Here is a 12,034-nt window from a genome sequence, read left to right on the forward strand (position 1 = left end):
CCCGGCTGCATCAAGTGGAGGAGGCGGAGGCGGAGGAGGGTGGCACCATGGGCCCGGGCCGTGCCCTCCATGCCCGGGGGATGAAGACGCTGCTGCCATGGACAGCCCGTGCCAGCCGCAGCCCTTGAGTCAGGCTCTCCCTCAGTTGCCGGGTTCTGTGTCAGAGCCCTCGGAGCCTGGCCGGGCCAGGATGGGGGTGGAGAGTTACCTGCCCTGTCCCCTGCTACCCTCCTACCACCGACCAGGAGCACCTGGTGAGGCCTCGGCGGGGAGCGGGACCCCCAGGGTCACAGCCACTTCCACCACAGCCAGCCCCCTGCGGGAGGGCTTAGGCGGGCAGGATGGTGGTGAGCTGTGGCCCCTGCAGAGTGAGGGCGCTGCAGCACTGGTCACCAAGGGGTGCCAGCGCCTGGCGGCCCAGGGCGCCCGGCCTGAGGCCCCCAAACGGAAGTGGGCAGAGGATGGCGGGGATGCCCCTGCACCCAGCAAGCGTTCCTGGGCCAGGCAGGAGAACCGGGAGGCAGAGGCCGAAGGGGAGGGCGGGATGGGCTGCAGCAGTGACAGTGGCGAGGCCAGCGCAGGGCTGAGGGAGGAGGTGCTGCCCGCCACGCCCGAGCGCCTGGCCCTGGACTATATTGTGCCCTGCATGCGGTACTATGGCATCTGTGTCAAGGACAGCTTCCTGGGGGCAGCATTGGGTGGCTGTGTGCTGGCCGAGGTGGAGGCCCTGAAGCGGAGTGGGCGCCTGCGTGACGGGCAGCTGGTGAGCCAGCGGGCTATCCCGCCACGCAGCATTCGCGGGGACCAGATTGCCTGGGTGGAAGGCCACGAGCAGGGCTGCCGAAGCATCGGGGTCCTCATGGCCCACGTGGATGCTGTAATCCGCCACTGTGCTGGGCGCCTGGGTGGCTACGTCATCAACGGGCGCACCAAGGTAAGGCTGCAAGGGCCTTGTTGGAGGGGGATGGGGCAGTGCTTCTCTATCGGGTACCTGTGCGCTTGGAGACCGGCTTCTGGGGTCACAGAAGGGTTTAGGCAGCTCCAGTGGGGGGAGTGCTGGTGTTGGAGTTTGCTTTGGGCTCTGTCTCCGTGTGGGGACTTTGGGGGTCTGTGCACTTTCTCTTTCCTTGTTTATCTTTTCATCCATCCCTGTCTCCTGGTCTGTCTAGTCCCTCCTGTTGTCTGTCTCTGGTCCGTCTGTTCTGTCTTCCAGGCAGGAGAACCAGGAGACAGAGTGGGGAGGGTGGCAGCGGTGAAGCCAGTGCCAGGCTGAGGGAGGAGGTGCTGCCCGCTGCGCCTGGCTGGCGCTGGACTCCATTGTACCCCTGTGCCATGCTGTGGCATCTGCAGCAAGGACAGCTTCCTGAGGGTGGCGCTGGCTGCTTGTGTGCTGGCCTGGGAGATGGGGGTCCTGTCCTCCACCTTTCCTGTGCTTCCCCATCCTAGACTCTCCCCTCATCCTTTCTGTCTCGTTTATCCATCACTTCGTTCCTGTCGGTCCTAATCTGTTTTCTTGATTTTCTATTTTGTGTCTTTTGGTACCTTTTTCTTGTTTTAGAGTAGTTGTTGTTAATCCTTTTTTTTTTTTTTTTTTTGGACACCTGGGCTTTTTTGACAATCTGTCAGAACCACAGACCCTTTTTTAAGAAAAATGCTCTTTTGTGGAGTTTATGGGCAGTCATCAGTGTCTCCAGCTGCCTGTTCAGGAACTTAGGGTCAGGAGCTTTTCAGAAGACCTTGGTCCACAGGGCCTTTCTGGACAAGGCCTCGTAGGGAGTGCCTGCTGCACGCCAGTGATGCCTGGCTGGTGGCGGGGCTGCTTGCTTCCCTGCGGGCATGAGGCTGTGCTCCTGATGTCTCCCTCTTCAGTCTGATCCCATCCTGGGTCCTGCCTCTATACAGCTCTGTCACTGGCTGGAGCTGGCTTAGGGATCCAGGCTCCCTCCAGGCTGAAGCCGGCATCCTCCCCACCCAGCTGGAACTTGTCCTGTCCTACTTCCTTCCTCCTCCTCCCTTACCTGATAGCTGGAGAGCCAGAGGAGGCCTTTCCCTAGGCTCTGCTCCTGCGAGGCAGGAGAGATGAGTGGGAGTCTCCCTGGCCACAAGGTCCTCAGCACCTGCACCCCAGGTCACCCACCTTCACAGGAGGGAGTTTGGGCGGGAGACCACGAGAGCTGAGTGGCCCAGAGCAGCATGCTTTTCTGAGCCTCAGTTTGCTCATCTACAGGATACGAAAATCAGTTAAGTCCCCAGCTAGTCTTTGGCAGTTTTAAGAGAGAAGGGGAAAGTAGAGGGAGCCGATTTCTTCTCCTTTGGTGCTTTGGATGTGGTTGGGGACTGGGGGTGTTGGGACTATTTTAGTCTTGGGTGACTTCTGTTGCTCTGGGAGGTAAGAACAAACCAGGCCAACTGAGAATGGAGGGGAGGACCCAACCCAATCACTGGAGTTCCTCTCAGACCCTCCCCTGCCCCAGTGAGACAGCAACTCCAGGCTTTCCTACCTTCAAAGGGCAACATCTGGCCTCCCTCCCCACGCTCTGGAATAAGAGTGAGCTGAGGTGGGTGGCCACAGAGGTGTTGGGGGCACAGATCACCAGTGTGGCTGGCGTCAGAAACAATCTGCCTATTGGTCATTCTTTTTTTTTTTTAATGTTTGTTTATTTTTGAGAGAGAGAAAGAGAGAGTGTGAGCAGGGGAGGAGCAGAGAGAGAGAGGGAGACACAGAACTCGAAGTAGGCTTTAGGCTCTGAGTGTCCTCACAGAGCCGGACACGGGGGTCATTCTCAGGAACCGCGAGATCATGACCTGAGCCAAAGTCGCACACTTAACCGACTGAGCCACTCAGGCACCCCATCTATTGGTCATTCTTCAGTGGAACTCCTGTGTTTTGTTCTCCCAACTTTCTCTAGTGTCTCTGCTCAGTTGACCTGCAGATGGGAGAGAGTTGACTCCCACTGGCATCAAGGACTGGCATTGGGGACCATAGGGCGGGCCTGGCTGGCTTGGGTTTGTCCCTTTCAGAGCAGCTTGGAGGTGGGACTGTCTCACTCCCCAGTTTCTGACTCTGTGTGTGTGTGTGTGTGTGTGTGTGTGTGTGTGTGTGTGTGTGTTTGGGTTTGGGTTTTTGGCACATTGTCACCAATAGCCCTTAAATCTTTAAGTCTCCTGGCTCTGACACAAGCTACCCCTTCCCTGAGATGGGAGGGTGAGGAGCAGACTTCCATGTCACTCTGCTTGTTGTCCTTTTCCCTTGTAGGAGCGGAAGTAGCTTCTTCTCTGGGGCCATGGTGTGTGTGGGGGTGGGTGGGTGGGGGGATTGGTGGGAGTTTAAAGGGCCTGTTTCTGTTGCCAGCCTTCATGCACGACTCCCATTCCATGCCAGAATACAGACGCTGTCCCTGCATGCATGGTGGGAGACCCTGTGTAAGGGTGTGGAGGGCCGGACAGGTTGGAGTCCCTGAGACCCAGAGGAGTGCTTTCAGTCAGCAGCTACTGCCTGGGCGCTAGGGAGACAAGCTCGGCCCCAGAGGCTTCCATGGGCCTGCCTGTCAGGCCAGTACTAGGTAAACAAGTACTTGTGCTGATTTCACGTTGAGAGGGTAGAATGGAAGGTCAGCCCAGGTGTATTCAGCTGGATACTCAAGGTGCCCTTGGACCCGAGACGTGAACAAGGAGGACCAGGGGAAGTGTGTACCAGGCAGGTGCAGAGGCCTTGTGGCTGAGCTTGGTCTGGTGAGAGCAGTGAGGAGGCCTGAGGTGCTGGAGCAGAGTGATGGGGATGGTAGGTGAGGTTGGTGGCCTTGAAGGCTGAGGCTGTGAAAATACACAATTTATATTTTGTGTTTTCTTGGAATGTGGTGGGGGTCTTGAAGGGATCTGAGCAAGGAGGAGCTGGAGAAAAGGGTCTCTGGCTGCCGTGTGGGGATGGATTGTGGGAAAGACGCCACAGCACTGGACTCCCTTCCTCACCCCGTCCTTGTGCAGAACCAGCAAAATCTCTGCTTGGATTCTGTCTGGGGAGGGCTTGATGGCAGGCCACCCGGACATAGCCACATTCTTCCTCCCAGTGGTGTGGTTGCTCAGAACACTGACCCGTTTGCAGGGAGTGAGTAGTGCAAAGAAGGTTCTCCTGAACCGGGGGTGTGGGGGCCAAGGTCTCGCCCTGGCGCTGCCAGAGAGAAGCATGGCTCTCCACGGCTGGATGGCCTTACCCAGCTGAAGCCCTCCTGGCTGCTCCTCCCCAGGGAGGCGCTGTGCTGTTTCGGGGACACGTGTTTAACGCAGAGCTGTTTACCATTCGTGCTGGGTTGAGCCCTGGGAGTGATGTGTTGGAAGAAGGCTGAGGATTGAGTCGGCCTGGCCTGCCACAGAGTGCTAGGCAAGGCTCCTGTTTTGGCAGCAGATGCCAATCTTCCTGGTCAGGGCTGTCTTTCAGGGCTGTGGCCAACAGGTGTAGCTGAGCGTTAGTGGGGAGCATCAGCAGGTGGTCTTTGGCCTGGCACCAATGTGGGTCAAGGCGTCGAGACAGGTGGTCCAAGGAGCTGGAGGGTCTGCCTGCCAGTACTCCCCTTTTGCCTTACACAGTCCTCCCAAGTGGCTTTGGGCAAAGGGTAGGATAGGGACTTTTTTTTTTTTTTTTTTTTTTAGTGTCATTTTAGTCTGTGCTTCAGCTCTCCATGTGACAGGCACCTTGCTTGGTGCCTGCCCAAACATCTGTCTTGTTTGCTTCCCACAATACCTGTAGTTGATCAGCTCCATTTCATGGATGCGGGACCTGAGACAGGGAAGTGAAGTCTCTCACTTGATGTTACAGCTCGTGTGGCAGCACTGGGACTCGAACCTTGGGAGTTAGGTCTGAAGGAATGCCTGGGCCCTTTTCCTTACACCACATCCACTTTTCTGTCAGCTCCCTAATGAGAAACAGGCACCCCGAGTGGCCAGGGCCTAGGCCTCCATGTGGTCAAGGCTGGCCAGGGGGATGGCACCCAGCAGGGGGAGAAGGTCAGAACCCTGTGGCTAGACCTGTACACACTGAAGCCAAGAGCTGGAGTGATTTCTCTTAGGTCTGTGGGGGTCAGGAATCCAGAGTTCTGAAGTCAGAGGGCAGTAGACAGAGGAGGTGTTTAGTACAGATGAGGCCATTGAGGCCCATCTAGATGACGGGACTGTCAGGGGCTACCCAGCAGGTCATTCTTGGAGTGGGAGTTGGATTTCAGGTTCTAGTCACACTCAGGGTTTGGGTACCTTTTCATATGTGTAGGAAACACACAACTTGGGATTCTTTGTAGTCAAGGGCAGCAGTCCTCAGCATTGCTGCACATTAGAATTACTTGGGGGAACCTTTAAAATTTCCAGCCTCCACCTTAGACCAAATATTTCAGAACCTCTGAGATGGGCCTGGGCATCAGCATCCCAGGTGATTCCACTCTGAAGCCAAGGTCAGGAACCGTGGTCTAGAGCAGTAGGCCACATTCTTCCATACCAGAAAACATTTAAATTGGTTTTATTCCACTGAAAGGTCTCAGAGGGGCGGGGGTCAGTTTATCTTTAAGAAGTAAAATCCTCAGTTGCTCATTGAGCCCCACCTGGGTGCCAGGCTCTGGGCATGTGTGTACAGGGAGAGGGTTATTCAGGCCCAAGAGCTGAGGTTTCTGGTAGATGGTGGCTTAGCTGGAAAAGAAGAAAGTCTGGGGGCTGGAGCTCTTGGAGGAGTCAGGGGACAGACAAGGGGCACGGAGGGGTGAAAGAGAGGAGGTAATGGCTTCTTCCCCAAATATCGCTGCCTAGCCCCAGTAAACCCACCTCCATCTGTCTCTGCCAGGCCATGGTGGCGTGTTACCCAGGCAACGGGCTGGGGTACGTGAGGCATGTTGACAATCCCCATGGCGATGGCCGCTGCATCACCTGTATCTATTACCTGAATCAGAACTGGGACGTCAAGGTAGGGGGTGAGGGTGAGGCGGCTGCATCCGCTCCATTTTCCGCTCCCAGCTCAGCTTCTGGCATTCTCCCGTTCCTCTTCTCAGTCCACAGCCGGGCAGTGCAGTTAGCCTGCTGGCTGGCTTTTCCTGGGAAATGGCACCTCCTTCTCTCCAGCTGACCATGTGGTGGCAGCACGCACCCCCCTCCCCCTTTGGTGAATGGTGCTGTCTGCCTCACCCCTGGTCTAAGGAACACTCCCCTCCCCTCCCCCCCACCCCTACCCTATCCCATTTCCTGTCTTTAGTAGCTTCCTGCCCCGGCTCCATGGTGATGCAGACTCTGGGCTGTCATTCACTTTAAGAACCTGAGTGGTGGGAGGGAATGATATGTGCAGCTGCCACATCCCCTTGGCAGGCTCCGGAGGGCAGGGTAGTGCAAGGCAGAGGGTGGGGGCTGGACCGGCCAGCCTCCTGCCTCATCCTCTGGCCTGCCCTCAGGTGCATGGCGGCCTGCTGCAGATCTTCCCTGAGGGCCGGCCTGTGGTTGCCAACATCGAGCCACTCTTTGATCGGTTGCTCATTTTCTGGTCTGATCGGCGGAACCCCCATGAGGTGAAACCAGCCTATGCCACCAGGTATGACCCATGCTTGTGGGGATGTGCTCAGGTGTCCTGTTCTGTGCCAACAAAGACTTGTCAGACCCCGGGAGTGGCCAGGGAGTGGTGAGGTGCTGAGAGGGGCCTAGATGGGAACAGAACCAGGCTCCGAAGGGTGAACTCTAGTGTCACTGGATACGGTGGCTGGAATTGAAGAAAAGTAATCTCTAACTGCCCTTTGGGGCTGCTCTGGTCCCCAGGTACGCCATCACTGTCTGGTATTTTGATGCCAAGGAGCGGGCAGCAGCCAAAGACAAGTATCAGCTAGGTACCTGCTTCCCAGAGGGCATCCCCTCCCTCAAACCCTTACTATTCCATGTGCCTCCCAAGGCCTCAAGTCCCCTAATTCACCTTGTCAGTCTCTTAACTAAATTTTGTGACTCATTTTTTTCTCCTCTCTGCCCATCTTCTCTAGACAGCCCCACTCTCCCAGCACCCCCCAGCATGAGCCCCATTTCTTCTGGTCCTCTCCTCCATCTTCCCAGGTTTTTCTTGGCTTCTGTGTCCCTTCCCTGATGACTCCCCCTCTCCTCTCCTCTCCACCCCCAGCATCCGGGCAGAAAGGTGTCCCAGTACCTGTCTCACAACCTGCTACGCCCACCTAGTGGCCAGCCCCAGAGCTGCATGGACAGACAGCTTGCCCTGACTTCGGGAGAGCCTTTGGCCCCTGTGCTGCTGGCCCAGCAGCCCACCGGTCTCGGTGCCTGCTCCTTTTCTGCCACCGCTGCTGCTTCTGGCTTTGCCTCTGTCCTGCTTGGTGTGGAGGGCTCCGTCTGACGCTGAGGACCAAGGAGGAGGAGAGACCTCTGCTGCCCTTTGATGGGGGCTGGGGTTGTGACCTGGGCAGGGGCCAGCGTTGGGAACTACCGTCACTGGAGCTGGGGGCCTGTGGCTTGCCCTGTCTGGTCGTGCTCCTCAGACATGGAGAGCTGGAAGGAGGTATTGCTGCCTCCCGCCAGGATGCAGGAATAGGGGTGGGAATGTCATGGCCTAATGCTGGCAAAGGTTTGTTGTGGCGGGGGAGTATCTCCAAGCCCCTCTCCCCCAACTCCTCCAGCCTGGAATGTGAAGTGACTCCCCAACCCCTATGGCCATGGCACCTTTTGGACTAGGCTGCCACTACGTGGGCAGGAGAAGAGGTGCTGGGAGGAGCATGGGCGTGAAAAGTCCTGTCAGCCAAGAAATAAAAGTTTACCTCAGAGCTGCAAACTTCTGACTCTTCCTCTCCCTCTTACTGGTAAGGAGACCTGTCCATTTGCAATTCAGGGCCTTTATTGACCAAGACAGGTAAGGAGGTCTGAGAGCCAGTGAGCAGAGGGCAGCTGAGCCTGGCCTCAGCGGGCCACCAGGTGGAGCTGGAAGGCTGGGGGAATATTGCCCAGGCCAGTGTACTGTGGGGTGAGGTCGATGCTGGTGGGGCTCCCCATGGGGAGCAGACAGAACCGCTGCAGGATGGTGGTGAGGAAGAGGAAGATCTCGGACCGTGCCAGGCCTGCACCCAGACACATTCGCTTGCCTGAGCACACAGGGACGCAGGGTGGGAACCATGTAGCTGCTGGGGGGGGGGGGGTTGCCCAGGCTTGTCCCCTCCCTTCCTGGCCCATACCTGGGGCAAAGGGCATGAAGGCATCTTTGCTCTGGAACTCGCCCTTGTCGTCCAGGAAGTTGGTGGGGTTGAAGCAGGCTGGGTCCTTGAATTGGGTGGGGTCCTGGTGTGAAGACACCAGGAGAGGAATCACAAAGGTGCCCTGGGGGATGCATAAGGATTACCCTGTGGACTTGATTAGCCACAGCCTTTTATCCATCCAAGACCCCTTGTAAAAGCCACTGGGAAGGTGGACCTTCTTTTCTGTTGCCAGGACTTTGTAACTCAGCATCAGACAGGCTCAGGTCTGATGCTTTAGGTTCTAGGAGCTCTGGGGCCCTGCACAGAATCCCCTTGCTCGGTGGGTACCTTGGGCAAAAAGTAGCCACGCAGGTGGGTGTCCCGGGTGAGGGCGCGTGGCAGCCCCAGCGGCAGCACGCTGATGAAGCGCTGGATCTCGTGCAGCACGCGTTGGTGTAGGGCGGGCGCTTGCGGTCCTCCAGCCTTGGGGTGCGTGTCCGACCTACCACTGCACTTTGGCTGGTGTGGGCAGAGGGCGTGAGCTGCGTGTGTCCTGACCCCCAGCCACCCCCAAACCCTAGCCCCTCATCCCAGGCTTTCCAGCTCACAGACCTGCCACCTCAGGGTACTTAAGCAGAATAAGGAGCCCGTAACGCAGAGCGGTGCTTGTGGTCTCAGTGTCGCCAAAGAAAAGGTTGTGTGTGGTCATCACCAACGTCTCCTCCTGGAAATGGCTCTCTGGGTCTTTCTGTTCCTGCGTACAGAGATGGGCGGCTGCCATGTGCCTGGCACCTCTTGTTGGGCGACATGGGTAGAATTTAGGGTAACGGGCCTGCACCTTCTCCATCTGATTGAGGAAGCAATCGAAATCGCGGGGCTCCCCTGGCTGCTGTGTCTGTTGGTGCTGCTGGATTTGCTCAGAGATGAAGACCTGAAGCTCCGTGAAGTTTTGAAAGATTCGGTGGTGTGGACCCGGGAGCCAGTCAAGGAGGGAGGGGGAAATATTGTACATCTGGGGGGACAAGATGGCAACTGGACCTTGAACAAGACCACTAGGTCCCCTGCAGGGGAAATTACAACCAGAACTTTTTTTTTTTTTTTTTTTTTTTTTTAAAGTAGGGCTTTAGTCCCAGCACAGAGTCCAACTCGGGGCTTGAGCTCATGACCCTGAGATCAAGACCTGAGCTGAGATCAAGAGTTGGACACTTAACAGACCGAGCCACCCAGGTGCCCTTGCACCAGGATTTTAATGTTCTTAGTTCTAGAACTCTTCCCTTCCAAGATTCCAAGACTCTCAATCTAATGATCCAATGTAGGCAAAGTGTATGTACTTGGGGCTTGGCACAGGTTTGACACGGGAGGAAGGGACTGGGGTGGGCCCTCTCACCTCACCCCATCTGGAACTCATGATGCGGAAGTTGTCATTGAAGAGGCTGTCCAGGAGCCTCAGGAACTCTGGGTCCTCATAGCCATAGCGGTTCCCGAAGACCACCGAACAGATAACATTAGATACAGCATTATCTAGTAGCCGCCGGGGGTCAAACGGTGCTCCTGGGGGTGGAAACAGGACGGGGTCTTAATGCGGTGGCTTGGCTTACTGACTTTGTTCACTACATATGTGCCGCACCTCCTTTTTAAGTAATCTCTACACTCAACGCGGTGCTGGAACATCCTGAGATCTAGAGTCCCACGCTCTACCAACCCTTTCTTGATCATTAGCCACATCCACAAAAGGTCCCTTTCCTTTCCCGACCAGACCGCACCAATGGTGGCTTGAAATTCGCCAAGCAGACAATCCGCCTCCTCCAAGATGCGCTCCTCTATGGTCCGCGCTCCTAGCCGGAACTCCTGCAGTGCTCCCAGTGCAAAATTTCGCAGCGTCAGCCAGCGCCGCCGGTTAGAAAACACGATGCCTGGGGGTGGGGCAGAGAAGGGGACGGCCCGGGGAGTTGGCCACGCCCGTCCTGGAAGCGTCCGGTCTTGGAGCCCGCCTCCTCGCCACCCTTCACTCTGCTGCTTTCCAGACCTTTTTGCTGCAAACCCAGCCTTCTCGGTCCTATCCGCACATTGGCCTCACCTCTACTGGTCTCGATCCCTTACGAGCGCCTGATCTCTTTGGCTTTGACTCTTAGGCTCTTCTCTTCTATTGGCTGCACGAGGAACGGGCACCACCCCCCGCCCCCACTCCTATTTGGTCCCTTTTAGCTCCGCCCCACCTTCCTGCTGTTTGCCTTCATTGGCCTTTATTCTTATTAGGCACCGCCCTATTGCCCCGGTCCAGCCCTTTAAATCGCTCGAACTGGGTGGTCCAGACCAGCACTTCCGCCGCCGCCGGGGACTCACCGTTTCGGCGAGTGAAGCGTTCGAACACGGCCGTGGCCCCACGGCCAGAGAAGGTATCCGCCTGCAGCACTAATGCGTCCCGCAGCGCTGAGTAGCCGCAGAGAACCACTGCAGGGCGCCGGCCCAGCCGCACTGTGAACACCGGGCCCCAGCGGCCAGAAAGCTGCGCAGAGCCGGTGCTCAGCGGGTCCCGGTCGGGACTCTTGACCGCTTCCTCCACCCCAGAGCCCCGCCCCCATCTCTCTCTAACTTCAGACCCAGGAGTCCCCATTTCAGCCCCTCGTTCCTGGCCGAGGCGCTCAGATCCCCACCTCCTCCTTCATCCGCAGGAGTCCAGGACCCCAGCTCCCACTTCCCTCGAGATCTGGAAGACGAGGTCCCGAGCCCTCTGCACCCTCAGAACCAGGCGTCTGAGCCCTCGGTACTCTCCTCCCCACCCTGAACCAGGAGAGCAGACCTCTCTGCACCCCTTCCCCCCGGATCCCCTATCTGACGTCCCACCCTAGGCTGTTAACTCCCTCAGGACCCAGAAACTGGGGCGGGTAGAGGGAGGCAGGGAGCGGGTGGCACCGGGAGCTCAGGCCCACTGTCCCCCTCCTCCTTCAAACTGATGCCGGGGCTCCCAGCTTCCACCCCTAGTCTCCTCCTTTCCTGGAACCCAGGACTCCAGGCCCCTCAACCTTCCTCAGGGCTCATGGGGTCAGAGCCCTCAGCTGTCTTCATTCAGAGAACCAGGTGTGTTCCAGCCCCCAGTCCCACCTCCACGAGTCCAGAATCCTTCCCCCCATCCCCACCCACTCTCGGGGCTACCTCCATGAGAGTATGGTCCAGCCGTCCAGACTCCAGCTGCAGCAAGTTCCCCAGCAGTGGGAGCGGCCTGGGCCCAGGGGGTAGGACCCCCGAGGCTGAGTGCCCTGTGCACCCCAACCCCGCCTGGCTAGCGCCAGCAGCAGTAACAGCGCTGTGACACCCGTGGACATCATGCTCTGTGTCCTCCATGCCTGCCCCCCTTTGCCTTTATGTGATTCCCTTTGGGTCTTGGGTGGAGCAGGGGCGCATACCGGGAGTGGGAGAGGTGGGCGTCTCCAGACCACTCATTCTGCAGATTCCTCATCCGAGGTCTCCACCCAGCCCCCCAGCTCTAGCTCTCTGTTGTGCCAGGCCCAGCGTGCCCTATTTGGCAACTTCCATGTCAATGCACCTGTTTGCATCTTTCACATCAATACACCTGGCCAACAGGTGCACCCTACTTAGCCTTTGGGTCCTTCAGGTCCATCTTACTTGGCCTGTAGATGTGCATTTCTGAATGCCCTGGCCACCTTTGGGCCCGAGACCCCCTGAATGCTGTACTCTATACTTCTGATTCCTAAATACGTTCTTGACTCCTAAAAACACCCCTGGTGACATACCCTTTAGCCTGGCACTCCTGTGCCCTGTGCTTGTGATTGCTAGGGACTCGCACCTGAGCCCTTGTCACTTCCATTCCCTTGCTCTTGGAACCTGGTATT

At 57.5% G+C, this 12,034-nt stretch overlaps 2 protein-coding genes across 2 annotated transcripts; one reads left to right on the forward strand and one right to left on the reverse strand.

Moving 5' to 3' along the window:
• The first annotated feature begins 97 nt into the window (after positions 1–97).
• EGLN2 (egl-9 family hypoxia inducible factor 2) lies at positions 98–7,786 on the forward strand. The gene is made up of 5 exons (XM_027044925.2): positions 98–934; positions 5,822–5,941; positions 6,420–6,556; positions 6,778–6,845; positions 7,127–7,786. Exons 1-5 carry the CDS (start codon positions 98–100, stop codon positions 7,180–7,182), a joined length of 1,218 nt encoding a protein of 405 aa, XP_026900726.1. The 3' UTR covers positions 7,183–7,786.
• LOC106979613 (cytochrome P450 2F2-like) lies at positions 2,634–11,525 on the reverse strand. The gene is given in 10 exon segments (XM_053210095.1): positions 2,634–8,093; positions 8,184–8,325; positions 8,532–8,632; positions 8,635–8,725; positions 8,803–8,937; positions 9,022–9,195; positions 9,571–9,734; positions 9,947–10,255; positions 10,527–10,689; positions 11,325–11,525. Coding segments are annotated over 10 exon segments (1,662 nt in total). The 3' UTR covers positions 2,634–7,911.
• Positions 11,526–12,034: the final 509 nt, after the last annotated feature.

The sequence above is a fragment of the Acinonyx jubatus genome, chromosome E2 (genome assembly GCF_027475565.1).
Source record: "Acinonyx jubatus isolate Ajub_Pintada_27869175 chromosome E2, VMU_Ajub_asm_v1.0, whole genome shotgun sequence".
NCBI lineage: Eukaryota > Metazoa > Chordata > Mammalia > Carnivora > Felidae > Acinonyx > Acinonyx jubatus.

What these genes read in the sequence shown, in the direction of transcription:
- EGLN2 (XM_027044925.2), top strand. Translation starts at nt 98, where the DNA reads ATGGACAGCCCGTGCCAGCCGCAGCCCTTGAGTCAGGCTCTCCCTCAG. An exon ending in AAACCAGCCTATGCCACCAG is followed by an intron (nt 6,557 to 6,777) that starts GTATGACCCATG and finishes TCTGGTCCCCAG; the next exon opens with GTACGCCATCACTGTCTGGT. An exon ending in CAAAGACAAGTATCAGCTAG is followed by an intron (nt 6,846 to 7,126) that starts GTACCTGCTTCC and finishes CTCCACCCCCAG; the next exon opens with CATCCGGGCAGAAAGGTGTC.